The sequence below is a fragment of the Denticeps clupeoides genome, unplaced genomic scaffold (genome assembly GCF_900700375.1).
Source record: "Denticeps clupeoides unplaced genomic scaffold, fDenClu1.1, whole genome shotgun sequence".
Lineage (NCBI taxonomy): Eukaryota > Metazoa > Chordata > Actinopteri > Clupeiformes > Denticipitidae > Denticeps > Denticeps clupeoides.
The window spans coordinates 21,336-39,087 of NW_021630107.1; the positions used below are offsets into that span (position 1 = coordinate 21,336).

General features: G+C 43.7%; 1 protein-coding gene across 2 annotated transcripts in view; it reads left to right on the top strand.

Annotated features, from left to right (window-relative positions):
- LOC114783672 (potassium voltage-gated channel subfamily H member 2-like) overlaps window positions 1-17,752 on the top strand; it is a 141,500-nt gene that overhangs the window by 1,185 nt on the left and 122,563 nt on the right. For both annotated transcript variants that reach the window (XM_028969186.1, XM_028969187.1), the window contains exon 3: window positions 7,071-7,301. In XM_028969186.1, the coding sequence (XP_028825019.1) occupies window positions 7,071-7,301 (231 nt within the window). The remainder of the gene's footprint in view (window positions 1-7,070; window positions 7,302-17,752) is intronic.

The following is a 17,752-nucleotide window of genomic DNA, read 5'->3' on the forward strand; positions in this document are numbered from 1 at the left end:
ATTGGGAGCTTAATTGAGAGTCCACAACACCCAAAAATGATAAATGAAAAAAATGATAATTATCCCCCAGTGAGAAAGTAGGTTAGGTTTTTTTTGTTTGTTTGTTTCCCCGCCCTTCCAGAAGCCATTCTTTATTCAATTATTTACACAGGGACGAGAAACAAGAGTGTTGTAGTCCGCTGCGCGAGATCGCTCTTCGATTGGCCTCTTAGGCCCCGGGATCGATAGACTACGAGAGGTCAGGCTTATCACTGCATTCGCCACTTATGTTTCTTCCCGTTAGCTTGACGATAGCTTGGGACTCTCAAACACCCATTTCATGTCTTTATTCCACTATCTGACCGCATCATTAACATTAAGTTACAGAAAAAAAAAGGTTGGAGATGAGGTTGTGGTGCTGAGGGGTTGAACCTCTGGGTTTCTGTAGCAAATGTCCCCATTCGGAATGAGGTTGCGCTCTAATATGTTTGGTTTATGTTGAATTCCCTCATAATGGCCTTTTTATGGCCATCAGTGGTAAAGAACCCCGGTAGGCCGAGGGAAACACAGCGGGTCTTTGCTCTTCATCCGCAAATGGCCGTCTTTGATGCAAGTCAGCCGTCTTTGGTGGGTTTTCACAGTTGTCCCCACCGGGGTTTGATTTGCCTTCCAAGTTGATATGGGACGTCCGTGCCAGGTGGTTTGCCACGTGAGGTGAAAATTGGCGGCCGGAGGGGAGGTGGTCTTTACTCCTCCGACGCGGAGACAGATGACACTCGGCAAGGACTGGGCATGTTCGTGAAGGAACAAATCCCTTTTATAGGGCTGCGTTTGTTACCTTGCGTATCCCACGGATCAGCTTAAGTGGGTATTTATTTGCCGGCTGAGGGGCCGCATTAGCAAATGGAACAATCCATTTTTAATAGATCACCAAATTCGGCAAAACCACATGACCTTTGAAATACAAAAAATGCTGCCCTAAGAGCATAGATGTATATCTTGAATTATATTTGTCATTTCATTGCATAACACTTGTAATAAATTAAAAAACAGCACAATCACAGGAATATATTCAAAATGTATTCACGAATGTTTTATTTTCACGCTAAATGACAGAAATCAAAGACTTTTTGAGAACCACTGATCACGGTGTGCCTTGTCGCCCGAACCGCTGTTGTGGCACAAATACAGGCATCGCCGGGGAAACTTGCGAAGTCCCCGGTGGAGTAGTGTCCTCCATGGAGAGATCTCTCCTCTCTCCTCGGTGGCTGATTTAAAGCCCTCCTACTTCCCCAGTGAGGCAACGGATGTTTCTGTTCACGCTTTTTTTTTTAAGTCGGATTGGTTGAGGGGGGTTCTGGATTGATTGGGTAGGTGGGGGGGCCTAAATAATGAAGTCACAAATTGGGACAAAACAATAAATAAAACTATCAGTAATAGCGTTTGTAGAGAAATGTGTGTTGTTATGCATGGCATGATTGAAAAAGAAAATCCAAATTTATTTTTACAATTGATTATTTTAATTAAAAAGCTACTATATTGGTTAATAGTGATCAAAATGATTGCTTATTTATTTGTATTCATTGTTAAATCTAGACATTTCTGCAGTCACACCAACTAATTAGCCTGAAAAGTTTGTCTAATTTATCGCCGAAACAGTCAGTGGAAATGATGGAACGGCCTTGGGGGGGTTTGTGAAGGAAGGCACCATACATCTGTGATGGTTTCTACCATCTCATCAGTAGGCGACCCAGTCTGAAGGTAGCTGGTATCTCCTCGGCACTTCTATCATAATCTAGATCAGGCTTTGGGATTAAGTCTGTGATTAAGAGCAGAACATGCAGAAATGGAACTCCAGAATAGTACCTTCTTGTTTGAGGATATAAAACTTTTTGTTGTTGTGTCTCAGCGGTAGAGACCTCCACAGTCGCTTTAGCCTGTAGTGTTTTTAATACATCCACAAAGGTGGAATGTATATTAATGAATACTTCTCACAGTAGTTAATTACTGTGGTTTGTGGTCAAATAGCCGAGTAAAATCAGGGTATCAACTCAGGGGCTGAAACACTGTACAAGTTTCCATATTACTGAGCGGGTAGGCTTTTCCATAATTTTGGAATATTTTAATATTTAAAAATGCAACCATCCGAAATGTAATGTGATAATGTGAGCCACTTCTTTATTACCGGTAAATGTTGCACCTTGCCGAGATTACAGGTGTGATATTTATGGGCGCCCATAATACGCCCCGTCCCCGCGTCCCCCGCCTTTCCTCCCGCAGTTGCCTAGCAGTCGGCGTCTGGTTCTCGCCGTCCCTCCGTCCTTCCCTCCCTCCCTCCCTCCCTCCCTCCCTCTCTTGGCTCGTGTGATCGTGAGAGGGTGAGATCACAGCCATGTCGGCGCACCGGCAGGACTTGGTGTGATTAAATTTCACTTTGGCAGAGTTCTCCGTTTCCTTCCCCTCATCTTCTCTCTCTCTCTCTCTCTCTCTCTCCCGGCATCTTTTCTGATCTCCGGCAGGTTTCTTTTTCTCTTTCTTTGTTAAATGCTGTTATTTGTTCGTCGGTTCCCTCCGGAGCCGGATAGACAAGCTCTCTTCCTCGCTCGCATTGCACCCTCTACCCTCTCTGCTTGGAGTTCAAGGCGTGGCTGACTGTGTCTCGGCGCTGAAATTTTGATATGAATAATTGAGGAACGCTGGTCATGCTGGCCGGGGATATTGACGTTTTGTTCCACTTAAATCACGGCTGTGCCATCGTTCCCTTCTTTGGTTCGTCTCCTGCTTCCTCGAGGCTCCACTCATCTCGCTATTTGTCCTTCGTCACCTTTTTTTGTCACCATTGCTCCTGCATCCGAAGTGACTGCTGATTACCCTCCCAGACCCTTTCTCAGGCGTGCAATCATTTCTGACAAAGTTTAAAGAGGGGAGGAGCCTGTATGCGTGATTGACAGCTACTCACTCCTGTCAATACGGCACACGTTTCAATCCGTTCTCCACTCCATTAATACACCCTAATACACAGGGTGTGTCAGAGGACGCCACGAAAGCCCACCACCAACAACCACATGCAGGTTACCAGCACTGTAATTCAACTTCGGAATGTGACAGTAGTGAACGTGCACTTGGAAAATGTGTCCGTGTCACCCCCATTTTCTCCGAGGGAAATGTGGCGCCTTATAAAACAGCCAGCGATGCTGCTGTCAGGACGAAGGGAAGTGCACAGCGGCGGAGAATATTTCCCAACTGGAGATTTTCCCCCGGCGGGGAGGCTCCCGGTCCCAGACGCGATCCCAAACACACGCAGTGGATCCCCAGGTCTGGTGCCCACCCGCTCGTGAGTTTAATGCATCCCATGAAATATTCAGCCCATCTTGTGGGCGGGTGGGCCGCGTCTGGATTTTTTTGTTCTCTGCTCTCTACATCATCCACTTTTCATTCACAGTGGATTTCCAGAAGAAAGTGTGGCCTACTGAGAGACTCGCCCCCCCTGCATCACAGAACAGAAGCTCGTCTGCATGAAACGCAGTGATTTCCCTTCCTCTGTTGCTTTTATTTCTTCGAAAAAAAAAAAAAAACCTCTCGTCAGCAGTTTAACTGTGAGTGTGTCTTTCTGATATTGACGAATGTGTCTGCATTGATCGATTTGCATAAGTAAGTTCATTCGAGTATAAAACATCTATATGTGCGGCTCTGGAGAAGGTGCCTTCCTGTTTCTATGGCACCCGTTGCGTTTTATATTTTTGTTTGATGAGCTGCTGGTTAGATGATCAGATCTCTCCACACAAGGAAAAGTTTGAGAGCCACAGTTGTACATTTAACCCTCCTATTCAATCCCGTTTTGACTGTGAAAACCTTCCTAAGCTTAAGTGTGATTTATTCTTAATTTTTGCATATTAATTAGAGAAAAAAAATGTAATTTGATTTTGGATGATGATCACCTTATGGATTGAAATGCGATCAGTAGTTTATTGAAGATGTTTTACACGGACCACAAGGCCATCACCTGAGAGATCGATATGTATATCAGATGTATACTTTGAAAAAAGTGAACAGTCTGCAGCAACATATGTCTGTTGAAAACTGCTATTAGCTATCGTGTCTTCGCAGTTGTCATGACCACTATAACCATGACATCACAGCGCTAGGTAACAGTGGAACAACAGTTATAATTGCTGCTTTAAGATTTGCTGCGGTCACATGACCTCCATAAATATGTAAGCGTGTGTGTGTTTTTTTTAGCGGCCCAGATGCAGCAGTTGCTAGCTGAGTCCATCGGGTCGACAGCGCTCACCTTTCCGGGTTCTTTTTGTCATATGTAGATCAGCGTGTCCTCAGATGACACTCAGGCATGCCAGAGACTGGGTCACACCTCTGAAAATGCTAATGCGATGCAACCATAAGCGTATTAAAGCGCTTTTAATACATTTGCTATGTAAAACATAGATAGATTAAAAAATACACACGTCCGATACATTTACATTTTCTCTTGTGAGAAACATGTGTATATTTACACAATCTGTAGATATGTAAAATTTTACAAATATACCTTTTATGCACAGTACAGGGCAAAGGTTTGGACACACCTCCTCATTCAATGTGATTTCTTTATTTTCATGACCATTTACATTCGTAGATTCTCACTGAAGGCATCAAAACTATGAATGAACACATGTGGAGTTGTGTACTGTATATATTTACATATTTCTTATTTTTACAACTCACATTCACTGTTTTTTTTTATAGAACTATTTATTTGCTTATTTGTACATTGAACTCTTATAATAGACAGTCGACATATTGTCTGTGCTATTGTTTTTTTTCCTGTACTGTCCACTCTCTGCCATGACAATGTAAATTTCCCAATTGTGGGACTAATAAAGGTTTATCTTATCTTATCTCTAATCTCTTTTAAACCAAAAGTCCGGCTCTTTAAGGCACATAGCTTTAAGACCAACCAGGCATGGGTGTGATGTGAAAGGAACGGCTCCTTTTATCCTCTGATGTTTTGCTTAATAATGCTCTCAGTTGTGCTGTTGCACTTTCCTTTCAGCCTCTTTCGCCCTTTTTTTTTCTCGCATACGGGAAGGGGGAGAGGGAGGGCCGATGGGGATGAGGGCCGGTTGTCGTGTCTGGTGGCCCTTTGTTGCTCCGTCAGGAGCAGCTGCCGGAGAACGGCCTCGGGGTGTTGTGGTCTTTGTCTGTCTTCCTGGCGGGGACAGGTGCATCAGGCCGCTGCCGATGATAGACGCAAATGCGCGGCGCACGCCCACGTTCACGCGTTCAGTCACTTCAGGAGCACTTGAAAGAGTCCACGGGTCAACGTATCAATCATCTGCGACATTCTACGGACTTGCGCCATTGGCAAGTCACAGGGAAATTAAATTAGCGGCCAGTAGAATAACATCAATTAAACATAAAAGGAACGCAGTTGCAGCAGAGAATCAATAGATGCCTCACTCATTACAGAGTGAATCTGTTGAGGCTCATGCAGCAGCATATTGACAATAGCATCTGACTTTTTGGTTTGTCATGTGATGTCATTAACGTAATCACAGAGAACCTAGCGGGTACGACACTCGCCTATGACCCTGAGTTGCTCCAATCGGCCTGTGCCTGTAAATACTGGATTCGTAAATTCAGCGTAATTGTTTAAAATTCGGATTTGACTTCTTCTGTTTCTGGATGTCAGAATGGCCAGAAAGAAACCAATGAGCTTACTTAAACACAATGAAATGACTGTAAACCCCCCCCCCCCCCCCCCCATTATCATTTCATTTATTAATAAAACACAAATAAGTCACTGTACAATTGATTCAAGTTATCAACAGGTTAGGATTGCCTAGCAACATGACTTGACCAAACAGATAGTACATAAATAAATAATAAAACCAACGTTAATATTATTTCTGTTATACAAATATAGCTAAATGTAATATTTGTAATAGAATAATACTTTAAATGGCTTTCTGTAGATAAAACCTATGTGAAATAGGAACTATTTACATTTCAGGATGACCCAATGTACAAGGGTACTGGTGCGTCATTTCAGAATCATAAACTGCTGCGCTCGACGTCCCCTGTGATTAATGAAGAAAGTTTTAAAGGAACATGCAGTGCAGACATTGCAGCGCTTCATGCGTTCATCCTTGAGCGCCGTTATCACCGACAGCACGGCCGAAGACTCCCAAAAATGGAAGAGAAGCTGCAAAGGGACGCGATTGTGGCTGCCATTATTTCATCCGCTGCTTTTTGAGTGTGAACTACGTGAACAAAACTTTCAAAGACAAGCAAAGAAAGCAAACACAGCCCCTGTCTAGCGCACGTCGTGCCACTTTTAAGCCATTAATTATCACTCCATGCTCTGTGAAATAAAAATGTTCATTTTGGGAGCACCAGCAGTGGTTATTTCCATCAGGAGGAGCAGGAGCCTGAGTGCCTTCCTTCTCCTCCTGGGCTCATTATAACAAGACAGCTCTTACGGGTTAATGCTACTTATAAGTACCGTTCTGCATTTACATTCATGGCATTTAGCGGGCGGGGTCATATCCGTGGGCACTCTTGGATGTGTGTATCTGTGTGTTGGGCCTCTCTTTGTTAAGACAGCCTTTGATGGTGTGCGGCGGCTCATCCGCAACGAACGAGTCAGGCGGCACCGGTCTGAAATGAAATGCAAAGAAGGGAAATGGCTGTGATTCTGTTTTCACACAAAGGTATTTACCAATTCCAAACTAGCATATAACCCACTTCCTGACAGAGAGAAGAAATATCTGGTGCATCTAAGATATCATAGAGGGCACATCAATCAGTCAACCGTTCAATCACTCTCTCTCTCTCTCTCTCTCTATTTCCCTATCTATCGATCTAAAAAAGAATGCCATATGCAACCTGCACTGTACTGTAAATTATTATATTTCAGTAAGGTGATATACTGGCCACTCTGCCAGGGGTGTGTGGTTCAGTGTGGCTTGTGGGCGTGGTCAGTGAGAAGGAAGACAGGATAGGTGTTCCTCTTCATTTCTGTGAACCCCTTCATCGTACCATCCAAGTGTGCATGTGTCACAGTCAAAACTCTGGCATCTTTCCCTCTCCAGGTCGAAAGTTCGTTATCGCCAACGCTCGCGTGGAGAACTGCGCCATCATCTTCTGCAACGATGGCTTCTGCCACATGTGTGGCTACACGCGATCCGAGATCATGCAGAAGCCCTGCACCTGCAACTTCCTGTACGGACCCCACACCAAGCGGCTGGCCATCGCCCAGATGGCCCAGGCCCTGCTGGGCTCGGAGGAGAGAAAAGTGGAAATCACGCTCTACAGGAAGGATGGTAGGGCTGCATTTTATATAATTTGTGTGTGTTGTGGTTTTCAGGGTTTGGCGCATGCTTGCAATATACATTAAGGCCAAGACTTTATATGTTATTGTGCTACTTGATCAACCAGTTGGTGTAAGTAAGGTGAGCAAGACCTTTCTTCTCAGCTTGATTGTAACCAGCAACGATAGACTGGTCTTGTTGTATGAAAATTATCAATGAATACAACTCTTCACATGATGTAAAAATGGCCGAACAATGGATGTTTGATATCTTCTTCAGCGTTTGGTTCTTGCTTGTGTCGGGTAGTGTCTCCTCTCCAAAAGACAGATAAGCAGTGTTGGGAAGATTACTTTGGAAATGTAATTTGTTACAATTAAAACTTACGCTATTTAAAATGTAATAGTAGTGTAACTATTTCAATTGCAATATAAAAGTAATGTAACTAATTACATTTGATTACTTAATTAATTTTTTTTGTATTTATCTTCTTAACTGTTCATCATTTTGAAATGTTGTTACCTGGCAGTAGGTACCTTATAAAGCAGAACTAAACATTGACTTGGTCCAAACTCCTTTGAATACATGAATTAACATTATAATAATCAATCAATTTAATAAAAATAACAGCCACTACAATGTCAGACTTCAGGCTTCATTTTACAGTTATAAACCACTGCTAAATCAAATATTTAACATTCAAAAGGATAATGGATAATATGGTTTATATTACCAATGGATAATATGGTAATATAACTTTATGGTTGGTCATCTGTAGCATCTTCAGCATACCGCCTTCCTCGCGTTGTCGTGGTAGGATGATACAATTGAATTAAATCTCTACAATCAACGTATGATCACTGCTATAATAAACCTCTCCTCCATTTTGGGTTCAGAGCCGCTTTAAAGCTTTGTTTCTATTGCATCACAGTGTGCAAAGGTCAAAGTTCAACAAAATGCATATTTGGCCACAGTGTGCACAGTGTCTCAACATGGCAATAATTTTATATTTCTTTGGAGTGTGTTTTATTCTTGACATCTCCTTACTTTATAATGGCAGAGGCTCATCTGCTATTGTTGATAAGTTCACGGCACACTTTCTTGGTTGGGATACTGGCATTCATCTGCCTATTCATGCCAGGCGTGGCACTGGATTTCATTTCAATGTCATTTTGCAGTGTGATAATCTCATTCTCAACAGAAGATATATTCAAGTGGAATAGTGCCATTACTGTACAAACAATACAATCCACATCAATACTGGCACCAAATGGAAAACACAGGTAGCTGGCAATGCAAAGTGAGTAAATCGCTTGTCAAATTGTGACAAGATGTTCTGATTCTCCTCATTCATGTGAACAGTCAAGTTACACAGAGTCTTTGACCTGATGCTAAAGGTCACAGCGTTGATTATAGATGCCTTCACAGAATTCGCTGTGTTGATTATGTGCTTAAATGCTTGCGCAACTGGCTCGTAGTAACAAATTCCATGAAAGTGCGGAAAATATCTTCACCTTCTTTTAATTGTAAAATGGTAAGCAGCTCTTCTCATATCTCATAAAAAAGCATTCATTAAATCAGTCAACTCCGATTGACTGACTGATGTCCTCGAGGTCCTCTGCCATTCCCTCACATTGCATGTCCATCAATGATTATATTTTTATGGCCAGTGAAGACTCAGTAAAGAATGCTTCTTTGACAACTTTACCTTAGTTGTCCTTAGTTTACCTTAGTTTACCTTAGTTGGGGCAGTGGTGGCCTAGTGGAGGGGCAGTGGTGGCCTAGTGGTTAAGGAAGTGGCCCCGTAATCAGAAGGTTGCTGGTTCGAATCCCGATCTGCCAAGGTGCCACTGAGGTGCCACTGAGCAAAGCACCGTCCCCACACACTGCTCCCAAGGTGCCTGTCATGGCTGCCCACTGCTTGCAGAGGACAAATTTCACTGTGTGTGCTGTGCTGCTTTTTATCACATGTGACAATCACTTCACTTTCACTTAGTTTAAAAATGTCTGGTTTTTAGCAAGAACGTGAATATTGTGTCGGCTATGTAAAAATTTACTGCTGTGCGGCTAACTGGCGCAAGTGCTCGAACGCTTGTGATGCACTTTGTGATCGATTGAAATGTACTCTGTGATAGGCGCCACTACTTTCACCCCGTAGTGACGGCAGAATCGGCAAAGTTTTGTACCCTGTTTTAAAATAACTAAATTGTTACTAAAAGTGTAATCATGAAAATTTCAAGAAGTAGCTGTATTTTAATTACACTCTTTCCTTTAAATAACATAACAAATTACACGTACATTTTTATGTGTAATTAAATTACGTATTGCTGTAACACGTAACTAGTAACTGGTCCAGAAAATATACTTGATGAGACAAGAGCCCAGAGGGAAAATATGGCCTTATGGCTGTAATAATTGCCATTGAATTTAAACTTAAATGATCTGAGAGGCTTTCGGCTCTTCTTTCCACCCCAAGCGCGGCGTCGTTTGACTTCTGGGTCAAGTCCAGGAATCTTCAGGGATACTTTCCACCTGCTGGAGGAGGCCGGACCCAGACGGCCTGTCAGCTGGACAGGAAGCAAGAAGGAACATTCCACTGATGGAGTGGCCCATGAGTGCGGGGATAACGCGGCCACGGCAGATGTTTGTTCTCGAGCGGGGTTCACAGTTCCTACAGTTTTACAGCTTTGTGCCCCCGCCCTCCTCACCGTCTCACCAAACACAGTTTTCCACTGTTTATCCTACGAGTTATCTGCCCGGTGTGTGTGTGCGTACGGCTCCTTCTGGCCAGACGTCTTTTAAAGAAGCAGCGCGTAATTCGACACGCAGTTTACCGAGCTGCCGGTGCCTGGCAGCGGCGCCGGGAGCGATTTTAGCGGCTCAGTTCAAGGTGGCAACGTTGGCAGGCCTCGTGAGCAGATGATGCGTGTCAACACCGCGTTAGAGTTCGCCGCGGCGGCAGGCGCTGGAGATAACGTAGCACTATCCGCAGGACATATGGGACTGCCTTAGCTGTGATACTGTAGCACAAATGCAAGCTATATTTATCCAGCTTTCAAAAATGGAAGCAAGAGTCTTTTTTTTTTTTGAGATGCAAGCAGAATGCATCAGCCCGTGCTTCATAATGAACTACTGCTCTATATTTGAATGTTTTCTGGGCTCTGAATAGTTCTAACGACCTGCAGAGAATCTGGGTAACGTGTTTTTAACTAATGAATCATGGGGAGACCGAACAACTTTGGGGTTTTTTTTACGTTCATGTGATTGGCCAGTGAGAGCAGTCTTGAGCGGGGTGCCCACCCATGAATGGTGAAAATGAGAGGGCCCGATGTCCTGCTGTGGGTTTCCTGTCAGGAAGAGAACAACAGTTATTCCGAAAACTTAATAAAAAAAAAATCATATTTTCATCCTCACATAATTACAGTGTGTATTTTTTATTCTGTTAGTCAGATTATTGAAAAGTGGACTAAATGTATTGGGTTAGCGGCTACAGCTGGTTGCTGGGTCGCACACTGTTGTTGTATTACAACGGCTGTAAAAATTTTGGCACAGTTTGTGCGATGAAATGAATTATTGTGCAAAATGTATTATGGTTCACTGAGTACTTTGCATGTTACTGTTTGTAGTTTTATTATGGGACACACCAACGATGACTGTTTTACCCTCAGCAACCCCGTTACTGAATATTTGCAGCTACTTCAGTGGTTGTTACCAGTGAACAATGAATTGTGAAGAAAGATTATCTTTCAATTGAAAATGCTGGGTATTTATTAATATGGTTTGTGTTGCAGTGCAAAGGTCATGATATATGATAATTGTGTCATGTGGGGGGAATTTCGTCATATTGAGCGCTGTCCTTAGGTAAAGTACGTTTTGTATTCAGTGTGAGGAGATTAATCAGCGGGGAGCCACCGTCACTTTCCCTCCTCTCCATCATCATGGTTACAGTCGGCAGAGGGTGACCGTAGACGCCAGGTGGGTGACTCAGCTCCGCCGATACGTCCGTCCTGTCACCTCCTCACCGGCCTCGCCCCCACTCGCACCTGCGGACCTCGCCGATCGAAAGCTCATGCATGATGCATCAGAGGTGACCTGCCGTTCAAAGAGTGGCCAGAGCCTCAAAGAGATCTCCTCTCTCATGGTGCACAGTAGCCCTCGCACTATGTCACCGCATAACCATTCGTCTAGCGCGCCGCGCCCTGGCTTTAGCCTTCAGTGTGATGGATCGGCCCTTCTCACACTCAATTGTCCGTCGCTGATCTGACCGGTACTTAATCAATCATGCAGTAGGGTAAACTCCATTCCACAGCTGTCTGCTCATTACCTGCCACACGTGGAAGGATGCATGGCTCGTATATTAGCCCTTGTTTAAGGTCTGCTGCAGGCGCCCGAGGAGCCTCATTTATAAAGGCCACAAAAGTGAATGCAAATTTATACAGAGCGGCGGATAAATGAATAAGTGGCGCTGCTCTTATCTGTGCCAATTATGTTTATCATGGCAGAGGGGGGCTGTTAATTATACAAGGCATGTTAATGTAATCGATAAATGGTACTTTTATTTAAAATACAGACGTCCCATGAATCAGTTAATTAGAGTTTTTTCATGTGAAACACAGTGATGAGTGTGTTTTTAATCACTTGCAGGACCTTTTTATCCAGGTGACCCCCCCCCCCAACCTTCCCTCATGCCGTCATGCCGTCACGGGTTTTCCACCTCACTCCTTCGCCGATCTCTTTTCCATTTTCGCAAACGCAACGATTCTCGGCCCTAAAAATAGGGCCCTCATTTCCTTAAGTGCTCCTGTGAAGATTACCATCTGCGGCTGCATCTTTTCGCTACCAATTAGAGCACCCAATGCTCGCGGGCTGCTAGGGTGGGAAACCAGTGTCCCTCCCCTCCCCCTTTCCCTTCCAATTGTCCTTCTTGGTTTATTCTGTCGAAAAATGGACCCGCCTTTGTCCCCTTTCTACAAGATTACTTAATAAGCAGACCTTCTCAAGAGTGAACCTGCTGTGTGGAGTTGGGTGAACCACCTGAGGTTCACAAATGAGTGAAGGCCGTTGAGCTCTTGATGGCAGTAGAAAAAACGTTCAGACCTTTGAATTGACCATTACTTTTTTGAGTTGTCCTGATGGCATTTAAACACTTTGTAGATCCAACCAGTCAATAAAGATTTTAGCAGATGACTGGAAAAACAACATGTTTTTTTGACGAATGAAAATTATGGACGGTTGATTTCTAATGAACGCTGGCCGATATGGTGATGTTATTGATATCCTGTGCATCTTGAAACTCAATCAGTCTGAATGAACAGAGTGGCTGCACACATGTCTGTGCATCCCGCATGACTTGCAATGATTATTTTTTTTGCATTGAATATGCATCCACTGTGTTTCTGTTTAAAGTTCATATGACATTAAAACCAAAGTAGTATTCAGAAGCAGGAGTTCGAGTCATGGAATGGAAATGCCAATGAGCACAACTTTCTAACTTTCTTTGGTCACATTCAGGCCGTTTTTTACCATTTGTTTAGAAGATTTTACCCATTGACAAGGGCCATTTAAATGTGAGGCAGGCCAAGTTGGACTAAGGCTTCAGACTTTTTTCTATCATAAGAAAGTAAACTAATAAAGCTCAGCTTTTTTCTTCCCAGCATCTCTCCCAGAGACAAACAAAACAGAGACCATCCAATCATGTTAGCACCTCAGTGTTCTCGCCAACATCTGTTCTCCGACAGAAATGCTGTTAGTCGAACTCCAGATCAGGTTAACGGGTCCATTTGGATGTGGTTTATTGAGCTACATGCGCACCACTCCACTGACTGCAGTGCTGAAGGATGATGGATACCAACTTAACCCTTTCCCCAACATGACATGCTTGACTCTGCTGCACAAAACAAGAGATTGGTTTCTATGATGAATACCTGTAAACATATTCATTCACAGACATTCACAGACCTTGTACATAACCTCTGACAGTACATCATTCTGCATATACTGTACTACTCTTCATTACACGGCTGCAAGCAAAACCCCCAGGTCTGAAATTGATCAAATATTGATTTATCTAAACTGTTTAATGCAGAATTTCTGTGTTTTCAATTATGTGTATAGAGTTTGTTTTACATCTTGTTTTACATCTGTAAAACAAACTAGCAGATCACCAGGTATCAACTAATAGGTCATGGCTGCCAACTGCTTACAAAGGGTGATGGTTTAAAAGCAGAGGACAAATTTTGTTGTGTGCACCGTGTGCTGTGCTTTCAATATTGCTACTGTTAGGAAGATGAACAATCTGACTATACATATCTATATATGCGCTGTGTGATGAGCTGGCAGAGGTAATGTAAATATCTACTTTGAGTACTATAGTGGAATGCAAACATAGACTTGTGGTCAGAACATATTGTAAGAGGCTCCAACCTGCTTACTTGAATCTCATCAAAACAGCTTTTGCATGAAATGTTGCAGCCGTCAAGGATCTGATCACTCAAATCTGACCAAAGATCATTTTTCATGGATGCATGTGTTCACAAAACACCCATAATTCTTTGTGCATGTATTGCTCAGGGTTCTGTCATGGTGTGTCATGTGACTTTTTGGGCCTTTGAAGGACATCGTCCTGGTATTGCCTGTTGAAAACCCCTGCATCTTCTCTGGTAACCGATGACAGCAAGTCCTGTAGACGGTTCCTGGAAAGCGTCTTTTTGACACTCTATGGACTGCCACCCCCCCTTGCCCTGGCCACCATCGTCCCATGCAAAATGGACTTGAATACAAGGGCGCAAGCTTATCATTCTGGAACCTTGAGCATGTACAGCCTTGTGGCCCACAGTCTGAGAAATGCAGGAACAGAACAAATTCTGAACTTTCCTCACACTTATTACACAGATTCACGTTACGAAAGAGCTTTTACTGTGGGGAAGATGGTCTTAATGGATGTGGTTGCACTATGAGTGTGCGTGGGCAGGTCCCCTCCCCCCTCCCCATCCCCACTGAAGTGTTGTCTTTTCAGCAGACGTCAGAATGCAGACGTTCACCAGCACATCCCTCCCTCCCTCCTTCGATTTGCATATGGAAACAAGCTCATTCACCAGCTAATGTGCTGCCGGGGACTTTCAGCAAGTCTGAAGCCTAAAAGCCATGACATTCAAATGGCAACGCCCACACAGACTTTCGACCCCCTCGCTAACCTGGGGGGGAAGCCAAAGTGCCACACTGCACCCAAAGGTTTGTTTTCCTATTATTAGAGCCCCTTTATCTTAATGTCTTGTCGATTTTGGGCTCTGCCAAGGGAAAGGCTGATTAGTCGGTGGGTGATTCCTCATACTGACTTGAAGGCCCTTTCTCCATTGTTCCTGCTGTGTGTGCAAAGACTCCTGGGACAAGTTTCCACCTTTATATAGAAGGTTACAGAGGAGGACATGACAACTGCGATGAAACGGATTCCCTGCACCTAAATCTGCCACATGTAACTGCCAAGACGGGTGTGAAAAAAACAGCTTTTTGCAAGAACGTGTGTTTCTGCGGACACGTGGCTGGCCGGGGGAATATACGGAACGTCCCAGCGGCGCACACGCGTCAATAAACTCAGCTCAAGTCAACACAGACACATTGATGGCTTCATTAATATGAGATCCAACACTGGGGAAGCCGCCAGCAATGTATTTTTACACAAAAAATATATTACTGGCATGCGTGGCAGCGACCTGCATCTGTATGATTTAGCATCAACCTGCTGCTTAATCTTTCTTGCATGAAAGGGTAGCAAGGCAGTGGATTGGATTTTCAGTGTTGTTCAGAAGGTTTCTGAAGTTTGGTGTAGACTGAGAAGTGATTAGTCTGACAAGAAGCAACAAGCACTGGTGACTGACGGGTGCTTTGATGAATAACCTTTAATAATGGATTAAACAAGTACTGTGAACATGCTCTCCATGTTTATACAGGTTCTAAGTGATGGGAACCCAGCAAGTGGGGCTGCAAATTGGCTCGCCTGGGCTCTCACTCCTGGCTGATCTCAGAATCTGTGTTTAATTTGCTGTCTGTGTTGCAACTTATCTGAGAGCTCAACATCGAGGCCTTTACTTTCTTCATATGGCTTGATGCATTAATTAAACTACAGGGAAGAAGAATTTTTTTTAATGTAGTGTTATTCAATGTAGCTTTAGTACACAAGTATAATTTTAAATTAATATAGTCATTCATACGAAATCATGACACGGGCATCTAAGAAGAATGTCCAAGTTGCTTACTTTGAACTGGTCATTGTTGTAGCAATGGAAGTGTTAGTGACACACACATACACACACATGCATAACAGGAGCAGGAGCGGGTCTGAGAGAGTCCTGTCATGTTTGACATTCGTACATCAGCCGTATTTTTAGTAATAGTGCATATACAAACACACACACACACACATAGCTCCCAGTTAGCAGGACGGGGTGCAGATTCATTCTGTTAAACAAAGAGAGCTGCTCTGACCCCTCCGGGCTCTGCTGCCTCCACAGCTGCTCTGGGACGAGGTTTCGAGGCAGGAGGAAGCCGGGCATTCTGTCAAAGTCAACAGCGACTCCAATTATACTCCACCGGCTGAGTTCTGAGGACCACGTCAAACAGGCCACAAGTGTCTCTGCGTACACACCGATTTACTGGAGTAATAGTGTCCACCGCGCGAGTTACTTAATGTCCTTCTGTTCAACTACTCAGTTGTGATGCAGACTGAATTACATTGTCCATTAAACCTTCCATCATCAGGAAGAAAAGCGCGGCGGTAACTTAAAAATAGAGAGGTGTAAACTTTCACTGGTCTCTCGATTCGAGTACAATTACCAATGTCTTCATTATCGATGCATCCCATGCAAATTAGTTGAAAAAGGCAGAAAAACGCCTGTTTCAGATGCCCGTGGCGTCAGGTGAGTGCGGACTGAACGCAGACGTTTCTTCTGCTTATTGGGGCAAATCTAAATGCCTTTTCAGAACAAACGTGGCATGTACTGCACTCTGCTTCTTAAAAACAACGAGTTGGTCTCAACGCACGGGGCTCAGCACAAAAAATCTGCGTGGTTTCCTAATCTCCCAGTAAAACAATAATGTCTTGTTGTAGTGTTGTGTCTGGACACGCAGAGACCAATAAGATCAGCTTTTCCTCCATTCCATGTTTTGAAGGGGTGTGTGTTTTGTGTGTTATCATTAGCCCACTTGGGAGAAACTTCAACAAATTTCAACAAATCTGAGTATCACCCTGCAGGGCATTCGGACCGCCTCTGTTCTCAGATCAAGCCGCAACAGTCACTCTCGGTACTACAATTTGTATGCCACCACCAGAAAATCACCAAGCAACGTCATTATTATATAGTCTCTTATGTTCTGCACTGCATCGATGCAGAACTGTCTACATCTTCATTGCGATGCATCGATTATAAGACTCATTTAAACACCCATACTAGTTGGTCAGTAGCTCAGAATCTTCCTGCATGACCATATAAACAAAGAGTGCACTTAAAATTTTACCACAGTCGTCCAGCAGGGGCACTAGACCTGTGGCAGCTTATTTGAAGTGACGTGTTGGCTAATATTTAGCATAGACAGGTGCAGTAATTTGCTTAGGTGTGTAAGGTTATAACCATATAGATTTAGTTTAATTATCACAGACACTGTGCTCTTCAATTATATTGTTAACTATATTAATGTCTACAGCACAGCATTTACGTCACTATGCTTCACAATAAAATAAGTTATTGATTTGATTATGTCCATCTGGAGCTAAATGTCCAGGTCCTCTAATGTTATCTCACGTTTGTCATCATGCTTGGGGTCATATGGCACAGTCACAGCGATTAGGGACACCTGAGGATGCCTGGTTATGTTCTGGCATCATACAAGGTTAAAGGCTGTTGTGGTGAAGTTTGAAACATATATAACATAGTGTCTTCTGCTCTTCTTCACTTGAGCTTCTAATGCTTTTTTTGGTCCTGGTGGAGCTTGCAGAGTTCAGAGGCTCCGTCTTCATGTGTTTGTGAATCTTGCCAGTCATAGATCGCATCTCCGGAGGATGCACAGGCATCGGGTTACCGCCGAGGTTTCCATTCTGAGCTTTTCCGTCCGAGAGGGAGATAGAGACCACACAAGACTCCAGGAGGGTGATGGATCATGTTCTGGAGTTGGGGTCAGGAGGCAGTGGAAAGTAGGGCTCGAGGTTCTCCTGCAGGACAGGGTTTCAGCTCTGTTCTACCAGCACACCATTGTCTGAGAATCCGCATTGGGGATAAATGCTTCAAAGGCTAGCCAAGGGTTACTTGTGAGCACAATCTATTTAGATAAACACTTTCGCTAATTCGTTTAGGGTGCAGGTTTTGGTAACTGCTGGCAACTATGTGTTGCTAAAGCTAACAGTCGTTTCAAGTAGGGCTCTACACGGGCAGTCTATTCTTGGGTCAAGATAAACTCCATGTTTATACCATATTGCC